The sequence below is a fragment of the Calliphora vicina genome, chromosome 1, assembly GCF_958450345.1.
Source record: "Calliphora vicina chromosome 1, idCalVici1.1, whole genome shotgun sequence".
Lineage (NCBI taxonomy): Eukaryota > Metazoa > Arthropoda > Insecta > Diptera > Calliphoridae > Calliphora > Calliphora vicina.
Genome location: NC_088780.1, coordinates 24691610 through 24717226, shown reverse-complemented (window position 1 = coordinate 24717226; position 25617 = coordinate 24691610). Strand labels below are relative to the sequence as shown.

At 30.4% G+C, this 25617-nt stretch overlaps 1 protein-coding gene across 1 annotated transcript in view; it reads left to right on the top strand.

Annotated features, from left to right (window-relative positions):
- Positions 1–24799, top strand: part of Ir84a (Ionotropic receptor 84a) — an 81558-nt gene extending 56759 nt beyond the window's left edge. Inside the window, exon 8 of the mRNA XM_065509826.1 lies at positions 24696–24799. Coding sequence (XP_065365898.1) covers positions 24696–24799 — 104 coding nt within the window. The remainder of the gene's footprint in view (positions 1–24695) is intronic.
- The last annotated feature ends 818 nt before the right edge of the window (positions 24800–25617 follow it).

Genomic DNA, 25617 nt, shown 5'->3' with positions numbered 1-25617 from the left:
GCCAAATATATGTATATGGCGTTAATGTAATTCTCTGTATTTAATGGGAGCAAAAGTGTACTACTATGATCTGCTGAAATATGGCCAGACAACATGGAACCTGTACCAGATGCAACTACAGAATATAGAATATAAAACCATAATATTCCATCATGACAACACTCGGCCACATGTTGAAATACCTGTTAAAAAATGTGTAGAATGAAGTGGGATTTTGACTCATCTACTTTAAAGTCAAGACCTTGCCTCGCGACTAATATTTGTTTCGATCGAAGCAGAGTGCTCCTCTGATATCCTATATTGGCTTTATTCGTTCTTGGCCTGAAAAAATTAGCAATTCTTTTGTCTTGGAATCCATATGTTGTCATAAAGAAGGAAATGGCCATAGCTAACAATGGCCAATACTTTGAATAAATTTATGTTCTACAAATGTTTCAAGATAAGATTTAAAAAAAAATCGCATTTTTAAGTCATACACCCAATAATATTGCTATTTTAAAAACATGAAACACAAAACTTCAACAAAAATGCAAGCTCTAGTTTTAAGCATTTTTTTTTGATGATGGTAAGGGCCACCCTATTGTCCATATGTAGTAGGTGGCTACAAGGGTATATGTCTTTTGTGCTATATGAGTTCGTTTGTGTGTGTATATATGCATATTGTTCAGACACGATAACTGATTGAATTGTTGCAACATGTTACGTGTGTTGAATTATAAAATTTTATTTTTCAATATATTTTTATTATTTCGTTTCGTCTTCTTTTACATTCTCTATATACATATATTTTGCCCAAATAATGTTGAAATAAAAACCGAAACGCAAAGTTCTTTTTAGTAAAATGAGCAACATTTGCAGTTAAAGTTCGTTACATTTTTCTATTTGTTGAAACATGCTTACAAAAAGACGAAGAAAAAAAAAAACAGTAAAATTTTTGTTACTTGTTTTATTTTTTTGCATTGAAAAGTTTTTTTTGATTTTCATTTTTTTTTATCTACAAAAATCAAGGTATTAGCTTTATTTTTATATATCTATTTTTTTTTTTGTACGCAAAGTGGGTGGTGTCATGAGTTTAATGTATAACAATTTGAAAAGTTTTCGATAAATTTCTTGTTACATTACATATTGAATGTGTAATTTGTTGCAAACTTTGGTACATGTGTTATTTATTAATTTATATTTGAAAGTGATTTATGGCCAAAATCTAAGAGAAATTACCCATATTATGGAAAACATATTTTGTTTGCTATTTATTCTTTTTCTTTTTTTTGCAAGATTGTATGTTTTATTATTATGTTTAATCTAAAATGAATAACAAATTTTGAATATGAAATTTGCAATAAATGCATAAATATTTTGAAGGCAAATGCAATTAAATCAGAAGGTTTTGTAGACTATGAGTTATTTGCAAATCACTATTGTATTAAATATTACTCATACGATGTGTTGCATACAATACATCGTATATGAACAGTTTTGAATTAAATATTACTTATACGATATGGGGTGTATAAAAATACCATCCAAAACTGTTTTTTAAATGAAGTAATTTTATTATTTAGTATATTTCAAACTGAAATTTTTTAGATTAAAACTGTCACCATTAGTGGCAAGGGTATATATAAGTTTGTCATTTCGTTTGTAATTTCCACATTATTCATTTGCCTCCCAATAATGTATACATTCTGTTTGGTTATAGATAGAGGATGATAGAGGTATGATTGATACATCAATACAGTCCGACTTAGTTTGCTATTTAAAATCGAGAAAATCTGAAAATCCAATAAATTACTGAGATTTTACAAAGATAATGTGGTTTTATACTGACATGTTTTAGATATTTATTACATCTTTTTCGGAAATGGTCCTTATATGGAAGCTATGACCTATTATCGGCCAATCGTCATAAAATTCGGTACAGTGATTTCAATGTATATGAGAATTTTAGCATGATAAAGATATTTATAAGTGATTTATGAGTACTTAACTGATTTTCGGAAGTGGACTTTTTATGGGAGCTATGGTAAAATATGGACCGATATTCACAAAATTCTGCAGTATGATTTTTAAATATAAATTACGGATCTGTGTAAAATTTTGATTTGATTGATGATTTGATTTTTTAGATATGTAAGCAGGTTAAGTAATTTTTGTATACACGTTGATTATTTGTGTGGAATTTAAACTCAATAGCGATATTTATAAGATATTTATGCGTGTTTAAGTGATTTTCGGAAGTGAACTTTATATCGGTGCTATGGTCAAATAAGGGCCAATCCACGAAAAATTTGGTCTTGCGATTTCTTTTAGCACGAAACTTATTTTTGCTGAATTTAGTATGGATACTGCAATTCTGTAGGCATTTATTGACCATAGCTCCATATTTCGGGAAGAAATTTATATGGGGCTAGAAGAAATCAATAACGAGTGTAAAAGAAGAAAGAAAGGCCCTACACTAAGTAAATGAGCAAAAATATTTTTCCATTAAAATTTCAATAAATTATATTCGTGACTGATTTTCGGAAGTGGGCCTTATATGAGAGCTATGAATAATTATTTACCGATCACAATGATATTAGGTAGTGTGATTTATTTCTATATGAAAGTTATTTATGTTGAATTTTATGTGTTTACCAACATTCTAAGGAGATTTATGCTCGTTAAAGTGATTTTCGGAGGAGGGTCTTATATGGGAGCTATGACTAATTATGGACCGATTATAATAAAATTTGTAGACATGAATTCTGTATATATAAGACTTATTTGGAGTAAAACATAGATAGGAGTAGATGCCTGTATAAATTAAACAGTTATGACCGATGAAGTCAAATTTCGGGAGGACATTTGTCTCCCGAAATAATGGAAAAATTTCAGCCATTTTCAATAGGCTATGTTCGAAGGTTAAAAAAATTGTATGTGCCAAACTTTGTTAAAATATCTTTAAAATTGCGACCTGTACTTTGCGCACAAGGTTTACATGGACAGACGGACGGAAGGACATCGTTTAATTGACTCAGTGGTCGAAAGTGATTCTGAGTCGATCCGATCCGACTAGTGTGGGTGTTAGACTAGTATTTTTGCACGTTACAAACATATGCGCAAACACATTATACCTTCCCCACTATGGTGGTGTAGGGTATAAATTTATGAATATTATCAATTTTATTTTGGTTCATAACTTTGGTTCTACTGTACGGATTTGGCTGATTTTCAAGGACAATAATAAAATTTTTTTTGAAAGTATACAAATTTTTTTGGGTATTTTGGACGTGAGCGTGTTTTACACAGACGTATAGACAGACGGACATAGCTCAAAGGATCAATAATATATATACTTTACTAGTTCTTAGGTGACTATTTCTCAATGTTACACACCGGATGACAATCTTATATATAGCCAGTATATATTCACCACTTATGCTGGTGGAGGGTACAAAAAATACAAAAATAAGAAATAACACATTTTATAGCAAATGCATTAATATTAAAAACGTATTATTTCTAAGAAATATTCAATTGTTTAAACAAAATAATAATTGAATGGATTTTGTTGATAAACCTTTATAATAAAACTCTTCACTGATATAACGTTCCTTTTTGGTAATGTAAAGAAATCCACATTTTAATTTCGATCCTTTATCAAAAATATTATAATAAAAATATTTTAGTTACGATAAGTTCAGTGATTAAATTAGTCTGTTAAAGTAAAAAGGCTCAAATACTTTATCAGACTAATTTAGTCATTGAACTTATTTATTGAACTTGTCATGAATTCAAAAATGTGAAAAGTTAAAAAACAATTTGTAAAAAACAGACCAAAAAAAATGCAGAAAAAAATTTAATTTATGGAAAAACCAAACAGAGCAAATAATAACTATGATTAAAGGTGTTTAACCAGACTTAACCCATTATTGCCCAGCCGGTAATTTCACTTACCAGCTCTTTAAACAGCTCTATAGCTAATAATGTATAAAAGAGTGAACTTTTCTCTCAAAAACATTTTAATTTAGTGTGTTTAAAAAAAAACAATTTGGAGGATATTTATTTTTTTTAATTTATGTGTCTTTGGCGAACGTTTTCGCCAACCTCCAAAATTGGACATATTTTGAGATAAGTATACAAATTATATAAAATATTAAATTGACTAACAGTAAACTGTTTATAAGCAATAATTTGTATCACTTTTATTACGTATAAAAAATAATTCAAATAAATTTACCTAAACTCTTGAAATACTATCACCTATCCTTGTGGTAATTTTACTTACCAATGGGCAGAATGTGTAGCAAATTCGGCAAAATTTATAAAATTCGCTTAATTCGTATTAAATTCTAAAAAAGGGGAATTCCTTATATATCTTATGCTGACTAGTGAATTTAGTATGCAACAATGTCACGTTGTCTGTTGAGCCGCATGATATAAAAATTTTGTTGTATTTTTGTTATATATCGGCATTCATGAATTACCGGAATAGAAAATATACTGGTCAAAGGACCCATATTTTGGCGTTTAAATTATTTATAAAGCTATATCATGAAATCGTGCCGAAATGATAAAACGATACATTAATTTATCGTTAAAAGGTTATTCGGGAATACAAAAATTTATTTGACAAGAGCAACATTGATCTAAAAGATATATTCTGTAAAGTAGTAGACTTAGTAGCATTTTTAGACTTATTAAACAAACGTTTCATACTGTTTTTAATATTTGCTCTCAATTTAGCCATTGATGAGGAAATGATTCCATATTTCGGTAGGCATTATTGTAAGAAGTTTATTAAAGGAAAGCCTATTCGTTTTGAATTGAAGGCATGGTGTTTGACTGCATCAAACGGATATCTTTACAACGTACAACTCTATGGCGGTTCATCATCAAATTATGAAAGTGCCCAACTCCCAGGGGAGATGACAAACGGCGATCGCTGGAGAGACAAATCTCGGCAGAGTGGATCCAAAACCAAACACCATACTGGATTGGATATAGGTGGAGTGGATCTACATGACAATCCGTTAGCTAACTATAGAATTGATTTACGATCAAACAAATTTTGGTGGCCATTGTTTTTGAATTCGTGGAAACTGCATGTATTGGTCTCAACAAAAGAGGGAATAAAACCATTTTCGCAACTAATATTTCGTGCAGCTGTTGTAAATGAACTGCTGACCATTATAAGACCACCCGAAAGTTAAGAATTTTCACTACCATGAGACCATTAGTCGCAATTGGCAAACCTTAACAAAACAATACATTGTATTTCAAGACGTTTTGGAAACCGAAAACGGGTTGTCATACCCATACAACATATGAATGCCAAGTATGCAATATCTGTTTACATCAAAAATGCTTTAAAAAAGCATATAAAAGTATAAAATTTTATTTTATATGGTAAATGTAAACTTATTTCCAAAAAATGTATTGACTTTTTACTGTACTTTTACGAAAAAATCAATTTTATTGTTAACAAAATTTTTGTGTAATATTCCGAAAACCCTCAACATATTAGCCCACTGGTAAGTAAACTTACCATCTCATATCTCAAAAACCAACCGTTCCATTTTCTTGAAACTTTAATTATTCCTTAGTTAGACCTAAAAACCACTACAAACAAAGTTTCATTGAAATTGGTTAACGCTTTCGGGTATCGGGCAATAATGTGTTAAATAATTGTATCTATCTACCGAGTATATAAGCAAATAATTATTCTACGAACACTTCAATAATTGTATTTTCATGAGTGATAGCTCATTATATAGGAGCTATGACCAATTATGGACCGATCGTGCTGAAATTTGGTTGCGAGGTTTATGTCTATATGAAACTTATTTCTATTGAATTTTATGTGGATACCAACATTTTTGTGAGCTTTATTGGCATATATAATGGCAAATATTGACCAGTCGTACTGAAATGAGGGCCCACCTGTTGAATTTTAAGTGGATTCCTAAATTTTAAAGAGATTTATGCTCGTTTGATGAGAGCTATCGCCAATTATGGGCCGATCGTCGTGCAATTAGGTCGCACAATTTATTTCTAATGAAATTTCATTCTGTTAAATTTAATTTGGACATCAACATTTTTATGTTATTAGACTGATATGGGAATTATGATGAGTTATGGACCTATTTCCCTTATGTATATACGAAATTTTTTCTGTTGAATTTTATGTGGATACCAATATTTGTATAGGCTTTAAGCTTCTTAAAGAAAGATGATCAATATTGGATTGATCCAAAATAAATTTTAAATATTGTTACGAAATTGCGCTATCAATTTGAATTTAACGTTTAGCACGTTTGTAAGTATGGCAACATTAAATGTTAAAGCTGCTAAAAGCTCTAGAAATGGAACATTATAGTGTTGCCTTTTAAGATAATTCATGAAAATGCTGGAAGATCGCACTGTATATAAGTAGCGACAGTAGAAGTCAGTTCAGTTTATCATAGGCGCATATTATTATAAATTACCAGTGTGTCTTTAAAGTGTATAATATAAGTGTGTGTATTAAAATAGTGTGTATTTCTACTTGGTATAAATATGCATATTCTTACCTAAGAAACCTATTTCAACCTAACTCCTGTGCAGGGCTTAGAATAACAAATTTGTTTCATACTTTAATTGTTTTAGATCAAGAATGCTAACAAGAAGTCGAGACAGAGTATATAAAACTCATGCTATTTTTAGCATGTATTTGTAAGTTTTACGTTGTATTAGTTTTTTTGACAAGTCATCAAAAAACACACAACAGCAGCATCATCAACAATATTTTTCAAGACTTTCTGTGGTCTGGGTGCGTAAGTGTTTGGTTTGGTTTCCAAAGTGTGTAGTTTTACTACAGCCTGTCAAATAACTATAGTACTTTGTATTTGTGCTTAAATATATTTTGCCAATGTTGTACCATTTGCTTATATTTTAAAAACAGTTTTACTAAATTAGTCTTTGACTTATTTGCTGACAATACAATAAACATCTATAAATTCTATTTACTCTCTTTGAAGTAAGGAAAATCAGACTTTTTAATGAGTATTTGATCAGCGATCTCCATTTATGCAATATTCAACCAATACGAAATAAATATAGAATAGTTAAAACAAATTAAAACCGAGATATTTTGAAAACAAGAGCTGCCCAATAAAAACTAAATATAGTTTGGAAAATGAAATTTCCCATTTATGTTTTATCAATTATATTTCTCGCTGCACCAAACCAAAATGTCAATTTTGTTCCTCTGTGTTATTTATTGACAAATAAATTATGGACCGATCCTCACAAACATTGTTAGAAAGATGTTCGTTCGTCTTAGAATCATATTAGGACCCAGAGTTATTTGACAGAGTGTATGTGTAGATGCATGTTTAAGTGTATTTGTTTAAATATGTAGATACACACACACACATAGTAAGTATGTAAGAAAATGTGTGGGTTTGTAAGATTGTTAGGCATATTACACGCATGAATCATTGAAATTATCAATCATGATAATAAATAAATTTGCCTTACCATTACTTTGTACAAATAATGAACTTTGCAAACGACGAAAATTGATAAGGAGTATGAGTGCTTATGGAGTTTATTAAAATTAAAAGATACACTTAACAAAATTTGGATAAATAAACAAATATTTATTTAGCGTTTGATTTTATTTAATTGATATATATGTATTTTGTTTTGCTAAAGGGCTAAATTATTAACAAAATACATATAACTAAAACATAATTTCTGATGCTATGTTGAGAGAAGTTTTAGCAGTGTAAGTAACACAAAATTTTGTTTTTTGTTTGCACAAAACTAAAATCTTACTGATAGTTCCACAACAAGCACGAGCCGTAAAGTATGAGCAGTCAGTATTAGGGTGGCCTTTACAGTACACTTTTTCGTCTTTCTCTGCTTCCAAGATCTCAAATTGTTTTCCGTCATCTATAAACAAAATGCTGAAAATTTTAGCCGGAAATTTCGAGTTTTGGGTAGCAATTTTTTACTAAAATCTAAAATCAAATTTGTATATCTTGAGTTACAAAACATTTATTTTGATATATATCCAACTCGCATCCCACTAAGTGACTAAAACCCTTGTAAAGCAAAAAAACAAATTTTAAAAGGGCCCATTTTGAAAAAAAAGTAATTTTTTGCAAAAAAATTTAAAAAATTCTATGTCTTGAGTTACAAAATATTTATTTTGATAGATATCGCATCGTATTGAGCGACCAAAACCTCTTCAAGGAAAAAACCTTAGCTTTCTTTTGAGCAAAAAATAAAAATTCAAAAAATGGCCCATTTTGAAAAAAAGTAAACAAAGTTCTTGATTTTGAAAAAAGTCAAAAATAGCTTGTTTTGAGTTACAAAACATTTTTATATCGAACTCGCATCTTAGTAAGCGACCAAATGGCTCTTCAAGGAAAATATTTAAGCTATCTTTTAAGAAAAAAGGGCCTATTTTGAAAAAAAATTATTAAAAATTTTTCATTTTTTTTAAATATTTTTTTTTTTCGAAAGATTGAAGAAATAGCTACATATCTGAACAATTTGGGACACATTTTGCTAAGAACAATAGGTAATAATTTACTGGATTGTCATATTTTGACCCCCTATAACTCAGAGAGTTCTTGACCGATCTTGTTGAAAAATTGTGTCTGAATTACTATCCGGTCTAACTTTGGTGCAAATTTCATCCCGATCGAAAGACATTGATTTTAAAAATTGGTTCACTTGACATGAAATTCCCCATATATCAATACTATAGGTTGAGATTCGGTGACTCTACAATGCAAACCTCGAATAGTAGGAAGGATTGCAGATTTTCCAAGGATATTTGGCTAAAGTTGGATGCAAAAGAAACCAAAAAACTACCTTTTGAATTTCCATCCTCTAAGCTGAAAGGAAAACACTACTCCTGTCAGTTGCCTCTTGCCAAATTTGAACAAGCTGTGGCACTTAGATTTTGCTATGGATAGCAGACTACCTCGTGACTTGTGAAGAGCATGGAAAAAAGTGAATTTCGTGTGCTCATTAAGCATGATATTTTTGCGGAAAAACCATCACTCAAACGAAGAGTAAGCTTGATAAATGCAATGGGAATTCTACACCATTAATATCAATTGGAGATTGAAAAATCGAGAGATTGTGGAAGCCATAGGCATCTCTCCTGGATCAGTCCTATCAATTTTGAATGATCCCTTGGTTTTTCGAAAGATGGGTGCTGTATTTTCTAACAATCGAGTGTAAAAATCCCTGAATTAGGCTACGAATTTCTCTGTCATATACCCTATCCTCCTCAATTAGCTCCGAGTGATTATTCCTTGGTTTTAAACCTGAGGAAATAGCTCGAAGGAAAATCATTTGACTTCAACGATGAAATCATCTCACAAGCAAATACCTACATATTTTGATAACCCCGACTAATCTTAGTTTTTGGAAGGAATTAACAAATTAGAGAAAAGTTTGAGAAAGTGTATGAAGCTCAAAAGAGACTGTGTTGAAAAATAAAATGATTTTTTATACAAAATCCTGTGTTCCATTCAATAAGTCACTGACCTATTGACCCGCCCTCATACTAATTGGGTTGGATAGGAGCATGCTCAGATCTCTAGAAGGAGTGATAAGCGGTCGTTGATCAATTGGAGCCATTGCTAAGGAATGGGGTAGTTTCACACAAGACTTTTGTGTGAAATGTGCGAGGATATTGATGAGTGAAAGACAGTAGAACACATTTTGTGTAACTGTTATATATTACAGGTTCTGGGACAAAAAGGGCTGAGGGATATATTCAATGATGAACTAGGGGATATAGCTGGTTATTTCAATTCAAAGTCTTGGGAGAATTACGGTAAATACCAATTTTCTATCCTTCTATTCAATTTTATTTTTAATTTCATTTCTGCACATCACATGTAGGTCTGTTCCTGAGGAGTATTATAATAGATCCCATGGGTCTTCGATGATACATAAATGCCTTTCAAATAGCAGTATTCCTACAAAATTCAGCAAGAATAGGTCATATATAAATTGAAAACTTAAAACGATTTATCCACAGATAAATAGCCCACATAGAAAAGGCTGAAATTCATAATCATCCAAGACTATAAATATGAAACATTTGGAGATATTTGTCGCAGGCCCACACTATTATATATATTGTGATTCCCCATACGATTCTAAGACGATCGAGATATGTCCGTCGATCTGTCCGTCTGTATATCTGTTGAAAAAAACCCGTCGAGGCCCAAAGGCTAGCTGGCTGAAATTGTCCACAAATACTCTCTGTTGATAAGGTTTGTTTGGAACTGAAAATGATCAATATCGGTCAATGAATTCATATTGCTCCCATACAAATTACTACGGTTTGAGTAGTAATAAATATGTTGATTATGCGACAATGCAGGCAAAATTTGGATTTTAGTTATGATAAAATTTGATCTATTAACTCTGTTAAAAATTGGATTAGTTCTAAATACTCTGAAATTATATTGTAAAGTAAAGCGAAAATCGGCTAACATTTGGCACTAGTCCCCATACAAGGTCTCCCAGAGGAAAATGACTTGAAAATTCATAAATAAATAATTAATGCCGTGATGAAATTGGACATAAACAAGTTTTATATGAACCTAAATCATTCTACCAACTTTTGTGAGGATCGGTCCATTATCAATGGTGGGTGTACAAGATTCGGCACAGCCAAATATTATACACTCTTACTTGTTATTATTTTATGTTTATATAACAAAGAACAACTTCAGGTCTTGATAACATCGAAAATCCATCAAAATTACTATATAAGGACCACCCTAGTGAGTATGTATAAAACAAATATAATCTAACAAAGTGGTTTTATACTTACAAGCAATACTACCAACAATACACAAACCCTACATTGATTGTCAGTATACATGAGTATTTGTTGGCTGTTTGTTGTTAAAATCTTATATTTTTCTCATCTTTAGTTGGCAGCATTGTTTGCTTATACATATAACAGTGTGTGTGTGTGTTTGTGTTTGTGTGTGAGTTTGTGTCACTGTCAACATGATTTAAACAAATTTGTCTTTTGTCATTTGGGGTAACGAGAGAAAGAGAAAATGTGACAGGATTCCACTTTTCAGCACTAACAATCAATGATAAAAACCAAAAGAACACAAATGAAAAATGATTTAAGTAACCAGAAAAACTACAATACTTTCAATAAAGATAAAGAAAAGGATAAAGTGTAAATAATAGAATAAAAACTGAAAGACTTATAAATATAATTAAGAATTTCAAAATATTTCCATAAAAAAAAATCTCTTATCATTATAATAAGAAATTTACAAAAAAAAAACAGTTTTTTTAAGTTTATCACATTTTTCTTCCTATAAAGTTTCGAAATTTGTTCTTGAAATGAAAATATTTATGAAATTTCTTCTCTCTAAAAATATTTTACACAGTTTGTTATGTTATTTGCCAATTTATGAATAATGATATGTAAATATTAGATTTCTGTAAATACTCTCAAGTTCTAGTGTTACACAAACGATTAGATTGCATTCATTAGTTAAGTAAACTTTTATTTAGTTGGGAAATGTGGCACTTCCCACCCCTCTAAAACTCCATATAAGTAGTTTTGAAAACTAAAAATGAAAAAACGTTGTTGTTTTCAACGAACACTTGAGGCGGGGTATGAGAACTAATTGATAATAATCTCATAAGTGTGAGTAAATAATAATTTTTCATATATGAGATTTATAGTTACATAAATAAATCATAGAAAAAGTCAACAGTTACAAAAGTGATATGAAATTAAAGTATGAAAATGAAAACTATGAGAAAGAAAACTTAGTTGTGTACCGGGGTATATTTCTCATTATCAAGTTGATATAGTTTGATTTGATTGATTGAATTATATATAGAAACGAGACACTTCGTTTTGTCAAACAAAAAAAAAAAAAATAATATCTGATACAACAACAAACACATTGACTAACATGTATTTTGTTGTTGCAATAGTTAGATTTTCGAAATACTTCCCGAAAATGGGAACCCTTTACAAAATAATTAAGATTATATTGGGCCATCTAAAATGTGTTACTTCATTTTGATATTGACTATGCGATGTGAGTATTTTTTCCCTAAAGTTGAATTTTACATAAAAAAATTAAATTTTTGGATGGACCTGGTCCCCTCGGTATCAAAAATTATCAATTTTTTTATTTAAAATATTTGGAGTAAAGTTAGCTTTTCAAAAAGTACAAAGTCCGTACACAGCTTCTTAGAAATTTTTCAAAAACATACTTTTTTCCAAAAAAGATCGCCTTTTAAATTTTTTAAATTCAAGTGCATATAACTTTAGACCCAGCCATGATTTTTAAACAATTTGTTTTTTATTTGCCTTACACATTTGTTAGTAGTTCAACAAAAGAAAAATGGAGAAAATCCGGAAATATTTGAACCCGATGTTGCCAACTGGAGTTGGGTGGGTAAAAAGGTTGAAAAATAATTCCTAAGCCATAAGAGATAATTGGTAGCTACGACAAGGTTTTTTGTAGTGCTTGCCGAGGAGATTATATTTCAAAGATTTATTTCCCTCTTTTTATACCCTTCACTCCGTTTGTAATTTCTAAATTTTTCCCACAAAGTATATATGTTCTGGATCGTTATAGACAGCGAAGTCGATTTAGACATGTCCGTCTATCCGTCTGTCTGACTGTATGTTGAAAACCGTGGCCCCCAAATAACTTACAAACATGACTGATACATCAATATATTTAGAATTCTCCGGGCTCGGTTGGTACTTAAAATCGATAAGGAAAAAACCGGGATAATTTTTATACCCTACACCACCATAGTGGGGAGGGTATTATGCGTTTGTGCAGATGTTTGTAACGCCCAAAAATATTAGTCTAACTCCCACCTTTAAGTATACCGATCGACTTAGAATCAATTTCTGAGTCGATTAAACGATGTCCGTCCGTCTGGTTGACTGGCTGTCTATGTAAACCTTGTGCACAGAGTACAGGTCGCAATTTTGAAGATATTTCGATCAAATTCGGCCCAAGGACCAAGCCTATTAAAACTCGCTAAAATCAGTTTATTATTTCACCTAGCCCCCATACAAATGTCCTCTCGAAATTGGACTTTATCGGTCATAAATGTTTAATTTATCCATATATCTACACAAATTTCGCTCCAAATAAGTTTTATATATACAAAATTCATGTCACGATCGGTCCATAATTAGTCATAGCTCACATATAGACCCGCTTCCGAAAATCACTTTAACTTGCACAAATCGCTTAAAAATCTTGGTATACTCATAAAATTCAACATAGTACACTTTCATAGAGACATAAATCACACGATCTAATTTCATTATGATCGGTCCATAATTGGTCATAGCCCTCATATAAGGCCCACTTCCGAAAATCACTCAAAAATATAAATTATTGAAATTTGAAAAGAAAAATGTTTTTGCTCTTTTACTTAGTGTAGGGTATTATATGGTCGGGCTTGACCGACCATACTTTCTTACTTGTTTTGATAGATATCTGTATTACTAAGTCATTAATATAGACAATATACATATCCTATGATAGATATTTCAAAGTCCATTGCAACGATGTATATAAAGCTATATATAGTAAGTTGGACCTACAAAGGATCAAAATCGGAAAAAATATTTTTTAACCCGAATTTTGTTTTCACCAAAAAAATTTATCTGTCATATATTTTTTACTAATAAAGTTAAAAAACAAAATTTTAAACAATTTTTTTTTTAATATGTCAATTTTCATATAATTTTGATATTTACGTAGTCGAAAGTTGAACATTCAAATTTTTGCCGCAATAAATGGAATGGGCACATAGTACACTGTGTATATAAGTAGTAACAACGAGTTACTGAGAAGTCGACGTATCGTAGGCACTTTTATAGATAACATCAACTGAATTGCAACAACTATCCAAATTGTTGTGCTAATTTAAATAAAGAGTTGTTGCAATTTTTAGTTATTATGCTTTAAATTTAAAAGGTAAAAACGTAAAAATATGTTAATGGATCTGTTAAATATTACGATACAAAAAACATGTTTAATTACTTCCAAAAATGAAAACAGCATATCAAAGATAGAAGAAAAATTCACAAGGCATGTTAAAGTATATTGTTTAAAGGATTTTTTTTTAGTTTTTTCAGGCGAACTAAAGAACATTTTCTTTCAACTCTAGAATCATTTCCTTTGCAATCAATATTGATATTATGATTAGAAAACGAAAAACTGAGTACGCACTTTTTAATGAGTCATGTGTACATCGAATTATCCATGCCAAAAAATGCTGCGAAAAATCAACAGAAAGACGGACAGACATATCTTGGTCGCCTTAGAATCTTATGAGTACCTAGAATATATATTCTATTGTGGGTTTACGATGATTATTTCGATGTGTTACAAAGAGAGTGGCAAAATCATTATACCCCCATCTTTTTTAATGATGGGTATAAAATATACAATCTTTTTAAAAGCATTTATATACATAAATTAAAAATCATTTTAACGTTTTTTATAAGCATTTTGATTAGTCTTTTGTACGCTAAAAAAAAATCTTATTATATATACATATGCATATTACACTCAAATGATTATGAATATCAGCTTATTACAAAAATATGTATGCAGATACGGATGTATTATATGAAATTGCATATATCCATCTATGTAGCTTGATATTAATTTCAAACGTCTTTATGGGTATGAGTTTCAATGTTGTACCATGTACCCGTAATAGAAAAACAAGATATTATAGTAATGATATTTCATCACACACATACACACGCCAAAATAAACTCACACTTAAAATATTAGACATACTCGTAGCTGCATATAGTATCGGTCAAAACATATTGGGGAAAAATCGCGTTATAAGTTCTTTTACAATTCGAAAGTAAGTAGAAATTTTAAAAACAACAAATGGACTCTTAAATAAAAAATATATCATCGGTATTATTAACAAGAAGGAAGTATGGTCGGTCAAGCCCGACCATATAATACTCTACACTAAGTAAAAGAGCAAAAACATTTTTCTTTTAAAATTTCAATAATTTATATTTTTAAGTGATTTTCGGAAGTGGGCCTTATATGGGGGCTATGACCAATTATGGATGGGAGCTAGGTGAAACAATAAACCGATTTCAGCCAGTTTCAATAGGCTTGGTCCTTGGGCCGAAAAAATAATATGTACCAAATTTGATCGAAATATCTTCAAAATTGCGACCTGTACTCTACGCACAAGATTTACATGGACATCCAGCCAGCCGACCAGACGGACGGACGGACATCGTTTAATCGACTCAGAAAGTGATTCTAAGTCGATTGGTATACGCATTATACCCTCCCCACTTTGGTGGTGTAGGGTATAAAAGGAATAACAGGCACTATTAGCATTTGAAATACAAAAGCTTACTTATATTATCAACTCTGGCAGACCACTCAAAGCAGAATTTTACAAAAGTCTGTGTATAGAAGCAATTTTAGTTCAATGTGTTTTTCCCACCACTGTACATTCAAAAGAACCCGGATACATATGCACATTGTATGGTACAGTTGTACAACAAAAATGATTACAAGTACAGAGTTTCTTAAGTTTAATGCTAATGTATCTGGTTGTAAGTAGCATAATGGTACGGTTACACCCACTAATAATGCAATTGCTTGAAATGTATATAGAATATATACAGAAATGTGGAAAATTTTAGCACAAGTGAACATAATAACAAGAGGAATTTCCTTATTAGAACATATTATATATCCGTGCTCTTAACTGTTTTTTACTTTCATTTTGGCTTATCATCTTATGGATGCGTATAAAAAATACTAAAGGAAAAAAAATTAAAAAAAGAAATGATATGATATGGGAAAAACTAAGACAACTTTTATATTTAAACTCTGTGTGTAGGTAAGACCGAATATAAAGCACTGAAAATGATATTTTGAATTTACTTTTATGGCAGATTTTCATGTTCTTACATCGAATGCATGCATGTTATATAAAAGAGAAAATCCATTTCTCTTGCTTGTTTTTTTTTTTGAAACTTTGTGTGAGCAATTTTTTTCTTTCTTCAATTTCAATTTGGTTTTTGTTCTTTTTTTAAACTAAACAATTTTTTTTATTGCAAAAATATTATTCGTTTTTGTGTTGCATAGAAGAAAACTAAAGCGTCTTAAGTTATTATGTTGTAAATTATGGATTTGTAGCATATAGTAAGGCAAATAATAATTACCTAAAGGAGCACGAGAAATGCATGCGATTTACATTTGCTTGATTTTAAAATCCAATCAAAAGATGCTTTTTGAGATTATAGAGAAAAGGTATTAGTATTTTGCGATTTAAGCAAATAAAGCTATCTTATAGTAACGTTACTTAATCAAATTATTAATGATTCATTTATTTAAAATTAACAACTGTGTAGATCTAGGGGTCAACGATTTATTTCGTGTGACAGGAAGGAGCTGTCATATGTTGCTCTGATTGCGAAAACCGACCTTATTCTTCAATGAATTGTTTATGCCATACTCTTGTATCTAATTCTCATTTAATTTAGATTATTAGTTATAGGTTGGCAAAGAGCAAAGGAGCTTATAAATCACTGACTTATTTAAATCACTATTTGTAAGCGTTCATGGTAAGTACTTACATTCAATGCACTAGCCCAATTAGGTGTTTAGCCAATCATTAACAATTACTAAAACCGCAAGGAATAAAACTTGAGCGAATAACCTGATGATGATATTTAACATTTTGATAATGGAGCAAATTATATATTTTTGAACCGGATAAACTAGCTGAGCTATGCAGAGTATTAGATATTTAAAGGATTAGCGAAACTAGATGACCAGATCCTGTAATTTTAAATTTTTTACGGATCGTACGCTATCAAGTCATCTCGCAAAAGTGTTAGAAATATTATATGTTTGGGTAAATGTAGTAGGCACACAGAGAAATCAGTTTCGTGATAGCAACCGAATTTGTTGTCAATCGAATGATTCGGTTGCACACATCGATTTTTTTAGTTCTATCAACAGAAAGTCAGTAGATAAAGAAGAATTTCGATTGAAGCAACCAAACTTTTGTTAACCTTTCCAAAATTATGTACCAACAACTGTAAAATTCGTTCACTAAGGTAGAATCATTCGATTGGCAACAAATTCGGTTGCTATCACGAATCTGATTTCTATGTGCAGAAATTTTCAACAGTAAAATCTCCAGAATAATGTCGTCTATTTACTGAGAAGATTTTTAATTGCAACTGAGGTCAGACAACATGAACATTTAAAATATCATGGTTTCACCTACGCTTGAAAGAATGTCTGAAAACCGCGAATCCAATAGGGAATTTCGAACTTCGGTAGATGATAGTAGCCATATTGTTGAAGCTAGATCTGTCGAGTTGGCTGTCATTTATTATGATTGTTTTGATAAATCACCATGGACGGATATAGCATTCAACAAAGGTAATATTTAAAAGAAAAATTAAATCTTTTATTACCTACTAAAAAAACCTCAAAAATTAAAAGTAAAAAAAAATAAATTTGGACTCGAAAATGATTTTTTTTGATATGTCGTATTGGAACTTTTTTTTCCTCATGCCAAAAGCTATCGAAAAATCGATGGCATAATATCGACTATTTTTTCCTTACAAATCGACCCACCCTAATATACATACCGATGGCTTAATATAAAAAAGGCGTAACTCGATTTTTTGATACTTTACAGGAGAAGGAAAAAACTTAATAAAATCCATACAATTTTAGACACAAAAAAGGTTTTAATGCAATTTTTAATAAAAAGAGACATCAAATTTTATTTCACATTTAAAACATTTTTTTTTATTATTTTAATAAGTCATTTAATATCACCTTTTTCATTGATATTTTTGAAAAAAAAAAATTAGTTACGCCTTTTTCATATTAAGCCATCGATACATACAGTGGGGAGCTCAAATGAGTACATGTTTCTATTGTGTGCACTTCTTATGGAATAAAAATAAAACTAATAAAGCAAATCCAAAAATTTTTTCTGTCATTTATTTTATGTTTAATATGTAACAAAATGAATTACAATTCAAACAAAAAAAATCCAGTTCTAAATAAAAAAACAGACAAAACTAAAATAACTCGCATGTACTCAATTTTGCACCCCACAATAACCTTAGGGAAGAATTGCATTTTTTAAAAAAATTTTCAAAATCTTTTATTACGTAAATAAAATTTTACACGCACTGGCATATTTTATAAATTTTTCATTAACTTTTTTTGGAATACTCTCTCTCTCGTGCTCAATCCGCTGTTAAAGCTCGTACAAATTGGTAGGAGTTAATCGGTATTGTTTAAACCGCCAATTCACGATTCACTAAAAATTCTCAATAGGATTGAACTCAAGACATTGAGCTCATAACTGCATTAATAAGAAATTTTTCTAGGAACACCATTCTTTACGATTTTTGACGTGTGTATTGGGTCACCATCCTATTGAAAAATTACTTCTTCTGCATGATAAGCGTTATAATCTACAAAGTCAAAAGACGTATGTGAAAAAGACAAAGATGATTACGTATTGAGGTCGGTATATCGAACTGGACAATATTTCGGTAGAAATTTTGCTCACTAAACCATTTTTCAAAGTTTTTGATGAGTGCTTTAATTCGCCATCCTGCTGTAAAATAACTTCTTCGACATGATTGGCGCTTTTATCTTCAAAATTGGAATGGCAAGTCTATAAATTCGGTATGATTAGTCTTCAACATACGCAAATAGTCTTCTTAACTCATTATTTCGCCGATTTTTTCAAAATTGGTGACACAGTAAGGAAACAGTAAAACACGGTAATGATATGGGGTTGCTTTATATGGTGCCACCTTGGACCAATGCAAAGAATCAATGAAATAATGGGAAAAGAAAACCATCTGCGTATTTTGCAGACTCACCATACCGATTTTGTAGTCTCATCATCACGTTTTTGTATATAAAAGAGGAAATCCTGCAGAAGAAGTAATTTTTCAATAGGATGGTGACCCAATGCACACGTCAAAAATCGTAAAGAATGGTGTTCCTAGAAAAATTTCTTATTAATGCAGTTATGAGCTCAATGTCTTGAGTTCAATCCTATTGAGAATTTTTAGTGAATCGTGAATTGGCGGTTTAAACAATACCGATTAACTCCTACCAATTTGTACGAGCTTTAACAGCGGATTGAGCACGAGAGAGAGAGTATTCCAAAAAAAGTTAATGAAAAATTTATATAAAATATGCCAATGCGTGTAAAATTTTATTTACGTAATAAAGGATTTTGAAATTTTTTTTAAAAAATGCAATTCTTCCCTAAAATTATTGTGGGGTGCAAAATTGAGTACATGCGAGTTATTTTAGTTTTGTCTGTTTTTTTATTTAGAACTGGATGTTTTTTGTTTTGAATTGTAATTAGTTTTGTTACATATTAGACATAAAATAAATGACAGAAAAAATTTTTGGATTTGCTTTATTAGTTTTATTTTTATTCCATAAGAAGTGCACACAATAGAAACATGTACTCATTTGAGCTCCCCACTGTACATACTTCCAAATTGTTTTTTTGCAGGCTATATTAATTTATGCATAATATAAAGGTGCGTATACGTGATATTTAAATTTAACTAATTAAATAATAATCATACGCCCACAAGTTCTTTTTGCATAGAATATTTTTCTTTGTTTCAAAGAAATTAAAACAAAATAGTTTTACTTAAAAACAAACCAAAGTTTTTAATTGCAAGGTTTTTATTAATGATGTGAAACATATATGGGTTTGGGTTTGTTATTTCATTAATATTATTATCTATTATTAAAGTTGGAGTCATTTTGTAATGAGGACCTTGTATCGGGACTAGGGACAAATGTTACCCAATTTTTGTCATACTTTGCAGTATAATTTCGGCTTACTTAGAACTTATTTGTGCAAAATTTATAAAGATGGATGCATAATCAACATATTTACAGTATTTCAAGGAGACATTTGTATGAGGGCTAGATGAAATCATTGACCGCTATTGCCCATTTGCAATACCAAACATCCCTTATTAATAGGGAGTATTTATGCAATATTTCAGACACCTTTCTCCTTTTGTTAGGGCCGTGTCCTAGAATCTTACGAGGACCCAAAATATATTTATTACTTAACCACCTTCAGTTTGCAAGGCTTTGTAGAGCTTGTAAATTTTACTAATATGGAAAGCTATTGGGTTTATGACATACAAATGCCGGATTTGCAATAGATGGGGTAACTTTTAAACGCAATTTTTGTTTTTATAAACATTAGAGTTCGTTTGTGATCAGGTCACGTCATTTGATTTTCGGGTATCATAATTTTTCTGAAGGTATTTGCGCAAATAAAAATAATGACGTCCTTTTTTTTGGAAAATTTTCGCTCCTTGTGGTGGTTTAACGCACCTAAAGATGCCCATTTTGAGTACTTTTTTCTGTAGAGCAAAAACGGTTGAATATATTGCAAATATGATTTCACTAGTAGATTCTGCATCAAAAATTAATACAATTGGTGTTTTTTGAATCATTAAAAATAATTTCAAAAACCCACAACAGGGGGCGCAAATTTCATAAACAAAATAAAAAAAAGCATTTTAGAGTTTTTAAATATACACGATGAAAGGGCATTTTAAGCTTAGCAAAATGGCACCAATATTTATTTTCTATCAGTAACCATTAAAAAGTTATTTATTTAACTAGAAAATAATATTTGGTAAAAAAAAGTTTAGAAATTTTTTTATTAGCTTGTCTTAACAAAACATTTTTAAAGCAACATAACTTTTTAACGGGTTGTGATAGAAAGGAAATATTGATACCATTTTGCTAAGCTTAAGCCCTCTCATCGTGTGCCGCACACTTTGGAATACATATATTACTATGTCTGATTATGTGTTGAACTCAAGAAATTGAGTTATTTTGGTTTTTCAGCAAAAATTCACAGTTTAAGTTACATTGGAATGCGGAGTATTTCCAAAATCGGAAAAAAGCTGCCCCGAATTTGGCTAATTTTTTGTTTCAATGTTCATTGTAATCCAATTTAATTTTTTACTGAAAGAAAAACTGGACGCCTTGACCGATATGTCTAATTTTTTTTAATGTTCGCAATAGTCCAAAAGAGTTTTTACAGAAATAAAAATTGTCCACGTCCACTAATACGTCCACTTATTAAATACATTTACAAAATACATCAATCTGTGATCACTAATAACTTGGCCAATAAGCGTTTATTCAAGAAAACGAGCTCGATCTGTGATCACTCATATTTTTCAACAAAAATCGATTTTTAATTTAAAAACTCAAAATATCGAAATTCGCTAATAACTTGGCCAATAAGCGTTTAATCAAGAAAAGGATTTCGATCTGTGAACACTCATATTTCTGACCAAAAATCAATTTTTTACATAAAAACTCAAAATATCTAAATTAGCTAATAACTTGGCCAATAAGCTTTTAATCAAGAAAAGTTACGAATCCAAGAATTGGAGGCATTAAATCATGAAGATTGTTGTAAGACTCAATAAGGGCATGCAAAATCATTGGGTGCTACTCAAGCAGTAGTTTCAAAATGGTTGTGACGGCGTAATTCATCCAAAAGCAGGGAACTTGGGTAACATACAAATTGAAGCTGAGGGAACTTAAAAAATGATTTTGCATATTATTTTTGGACCGAAGTGTAAGTGATCGCATGTGAAGCCCGGCCAACCAGCCGAAACGACCCTGAAGCCACATATCTATGGCGCTAAGGTAATGCTCTGTATTTGATGGGATCAAAAGGGTCATATCTTTTATGAGCTGCTGAAATCTGGCTAGACCATTACATGAAACTTGTACCAAAGGCAACTGAGGCATGATAAGCTATCATTTACCGACAACCTCTCAGAATATGATGTCAGTCATTAAACCGTAATATTCCATCATGACAGCACTCGGCCACTTGTTGCCAAACCGGTTAAAAACTATTTAGAAAGAAGTGGTTAGGAGTTTTGCCTCACCCACCTTATAGTCCAGACCTTGCCCCATCCGAATACTATTTGTTTCGATCGATGCAGAATGCTCTCTCCTTTTGGCTCGGAATCCATATGTTAGAAGTTCATAGCTAACAATGGCGAATACTTTGAATAAATTTATATTGTATAAATGTTTGAAAATAAAAGCTTGACATGTTTTTGTAAGCTTGTGTTTTGAATTAGTTTAAAGTAAACCAATTAATCTTTATACATTACTCAAAACTTTATTTCATTTACTTCGGTCTTATAACATTTTTTTTCTTTCAAGCTTTTTTGTAGTCATCCAAAAACATTTGTCCAATTCTAATAATTTCTGTTATATTGCCAATTTCTTACACCTAGCTAACCAATTGCTACCAATTAATTATAAAATCATGCCACTAAATGCATTAAACTTTTTAATTTTATACACCAATAATCACTAAGACAATCTAATCTTGGTGGCTGCAATAAAATAAATTATTTTGTGGTAGACTACTTTATTACATCTAGCTAACAATTGCAATCAAACAATCTTTTGATCTATTAGATTATGCAAATTATTTTTAACAAAATAGTTATGTATATGCAGATACTAACACCAGCGTAGACACGCAAATATATCAAACAGACACATATACAAATAGTAGTGACACAATACACACAATCATCATTTGTGTCACTACAAATTTTAAACGTTTGTAGTTGTAAGGATGGGAGAAAAAAAACTTTGTAAAAAATTATTTTTTGTATAAAGTTGTTGCCATCTTTTCTGATTTCTTTATTTTGCTTTTGTTGAAAAGATTTTATTTTTTGTTGTAGAGCGCAAAAAGTTTTTCCTGTATAGAAAATAAATGTTTATAGTAAAAAATTGGAATTGAGCTTGAACGGGTACAGAAGAAGCTACAGTGTGGATGAAATTAGTATGAATATTCGAGCTTTATTACGTAAATCAAGTATCAAGTACTGTCACGAATATAAGTTATCAATCATATAACAAATCGGCTTAAAAAATATAATTTGATATTTTAATATGAAAATACATGTTTGTTTTAATTAATTTTTACCTAGAACCATTAAATTTAATTTCATTTTGTTTAATTTTATGCTTAGATTTAAAATTAAAAGGGTTTTGACTAATTTTTGAAAATCCTTGAAAATTTTATATTTTGAAAGAAAAATGTGTATTGTGTTTTTGAAAATACAATTTTTTTTTATAAAATTGTTGTTAAAAGTAGTAGTTCGTTTCAAAAGAGACATTTTTTAAAATTAGTGTAAATAAATTCTTTTATTTCAATCATACCTTTGTTGCTTGAACCGAAAATAAATCATTCGATTGGAACAAATTTGATCATCACAATAAATCTGAATATTGTAACTTTAAGAAGAAAATGTGTAAAGAAATTCCTGACAAAAATTTTTCGAAAATTTATAAAAAATTATTCCCGGGAAACTGTTGCCGCGTAGGAACCCAAGTTTAAGCTCGATAATATTTACCACAGATGAGGAGGACTCAACGCTTGTTAGATTGACATTGCTCTTATATAAACTACAATTATATTGTCATTATTGTAGACCAAAAATCCAAAATCATAAACTATTCATCTTAACTAATTATATCAAAACCGATCGTTTTTTTTATATTTTTAACACTTTATTGCCATCCACTGTTTTGCACAAAATAATAATGACAAGCAACTAATGGAAATTGCTTACAATTTTCTTGGTACAGAAAGTTTTTCTTTCTTTGCAATATTTTCTTTGCTATTTCATATATTTATTCATACCATAGACTTGTTGTGCAGTACCAGGTAGATAGAGAGAGATGGCTGGGTAAAGGTGTTACTATTAAGTAAAAGTTTTGTTGCCTGCAACAATAGTTTGTTGTCCAACAATACAAGCAGGTAACTGCAACTCAGTTAACAAATGGCTTCATTTATTTATGTCTATGAAAAGCTTTACACTACACCAGCCACTATTCTGTGACTATTTCTTTTACTTAGTAAATGCGAAAGACCAAATCCAAGCAAAAAATAAGGAAAAAATAAATCCAACACAACTTAAGAATTATAGGGAAAAACCGTCAAGAACTAAAAAGTTGTTTATTCTTCTATTTGTATGGCTGTGCAAAACAACAAGAAGAAAGAAGTCCTAGAAAAAACCAAAATGAAAGAAATGTTTATTGTTGCATCAAGAAAATCAAAAATGTCTATTAAAACATACAAAAACAGTAAAAGAGAGGGAGGTAAATAGAAAAGGTAAAAAACCAAACAGTGTAGCAATGTTGGCAAAAGAAACCCATTTAGCTAGAAATTAGTTTCTAAACAAAGTTTTTAAACAAAAAAAAAAAAGGAAAAAATACCATAAAAATGCGAAAGCGAAAAAAGAAATGGCTGCATACAAATTAATTAAATTAACATGATAAAATACAACACCTTGAATTATGTAAATTATAAAACACTCCATTTTAACATCTTTCCACTTGTATCCATTTTTTCTAAATTCTTTCTTTTTTCTCTCCACTCAAGTTTTATTTTCATTTGCATAATTTATCAATGAAAGCAACGAGGTGCTCGCTAGCTTTACTCTTGCTCAGGCTAATCAAGTGTTTTTAATGGATTTTAAGTGTTCGACTAATGCAATTTTCTCAACTTCTTTTTTTTCTTTTTTGTTGCAGCTACAACTGCCATCAGTACTAATACCTCGACTACTGTTGCTACCGGGAGTAGTACTTCATTCGAGAATGGCAGCAACAACAGCAACAAAAAACAAAGTAATTAGTCATAAAAATACAATATATTATGTTATGCAAACCATGTATGTCTGTGTATTTGTTGTGCTTTGTTATTTTCCTGTGAGTTTTTATAATGCAACTTTTACTACACTACAAACCGCTAGTGTATTTAATAAAAATATCATGTTGTATGGCACAGAAGTAAGTATTTCATCAAACAGCCATCTATAGGTGCTGCGAATAATGGATCAAAAGTGGAAAATATCACCCTTTTTTTGTTGATCTAAAATATAAAGAATTACCTCAAATTCTGGGGTAATTGTTCTCTATGAAAAATTAGACCAAATATATAAATGAAATTTTACCCCAAACGTTGTTTTGACCACCAATTTAAAATTAACATGTTCTCTTGGCCGTATGACTTAAAAATTTCCAATAGATGGCATATCTTTTGAACACGGTTTTTTTTAATAACTAATATATCATTTTGAAGGGTATATATCCGCTAATTATTAACATTCTAGTGTAAACAACAATTTTTTTTTTGCTTCGAAAATGTTGAATTTTGTACTAACAAAGTAAATGCGGGAAGTATTGCTTTACTTCTTGAATTTGAAAAAGTGCCGCTGAAGCACACATATTACTCACGGAAGCTTATGGAGAATGTCTTCCATCGGTTTCAACGTGCGAGATATGGTTTGTAATGTTCAGAAGTGGTGATTTTGACACAGGAGACAAAAATCGCCCAAGCCAGCCAAAAAACATTGAAGACCCAAAATTGGTGGCATTACTCCATCAAGAATGTTGTAGAACTAAACATCAACTTTCATAATCATTGGGAGCTACTCACTCAGTTATTAAACAT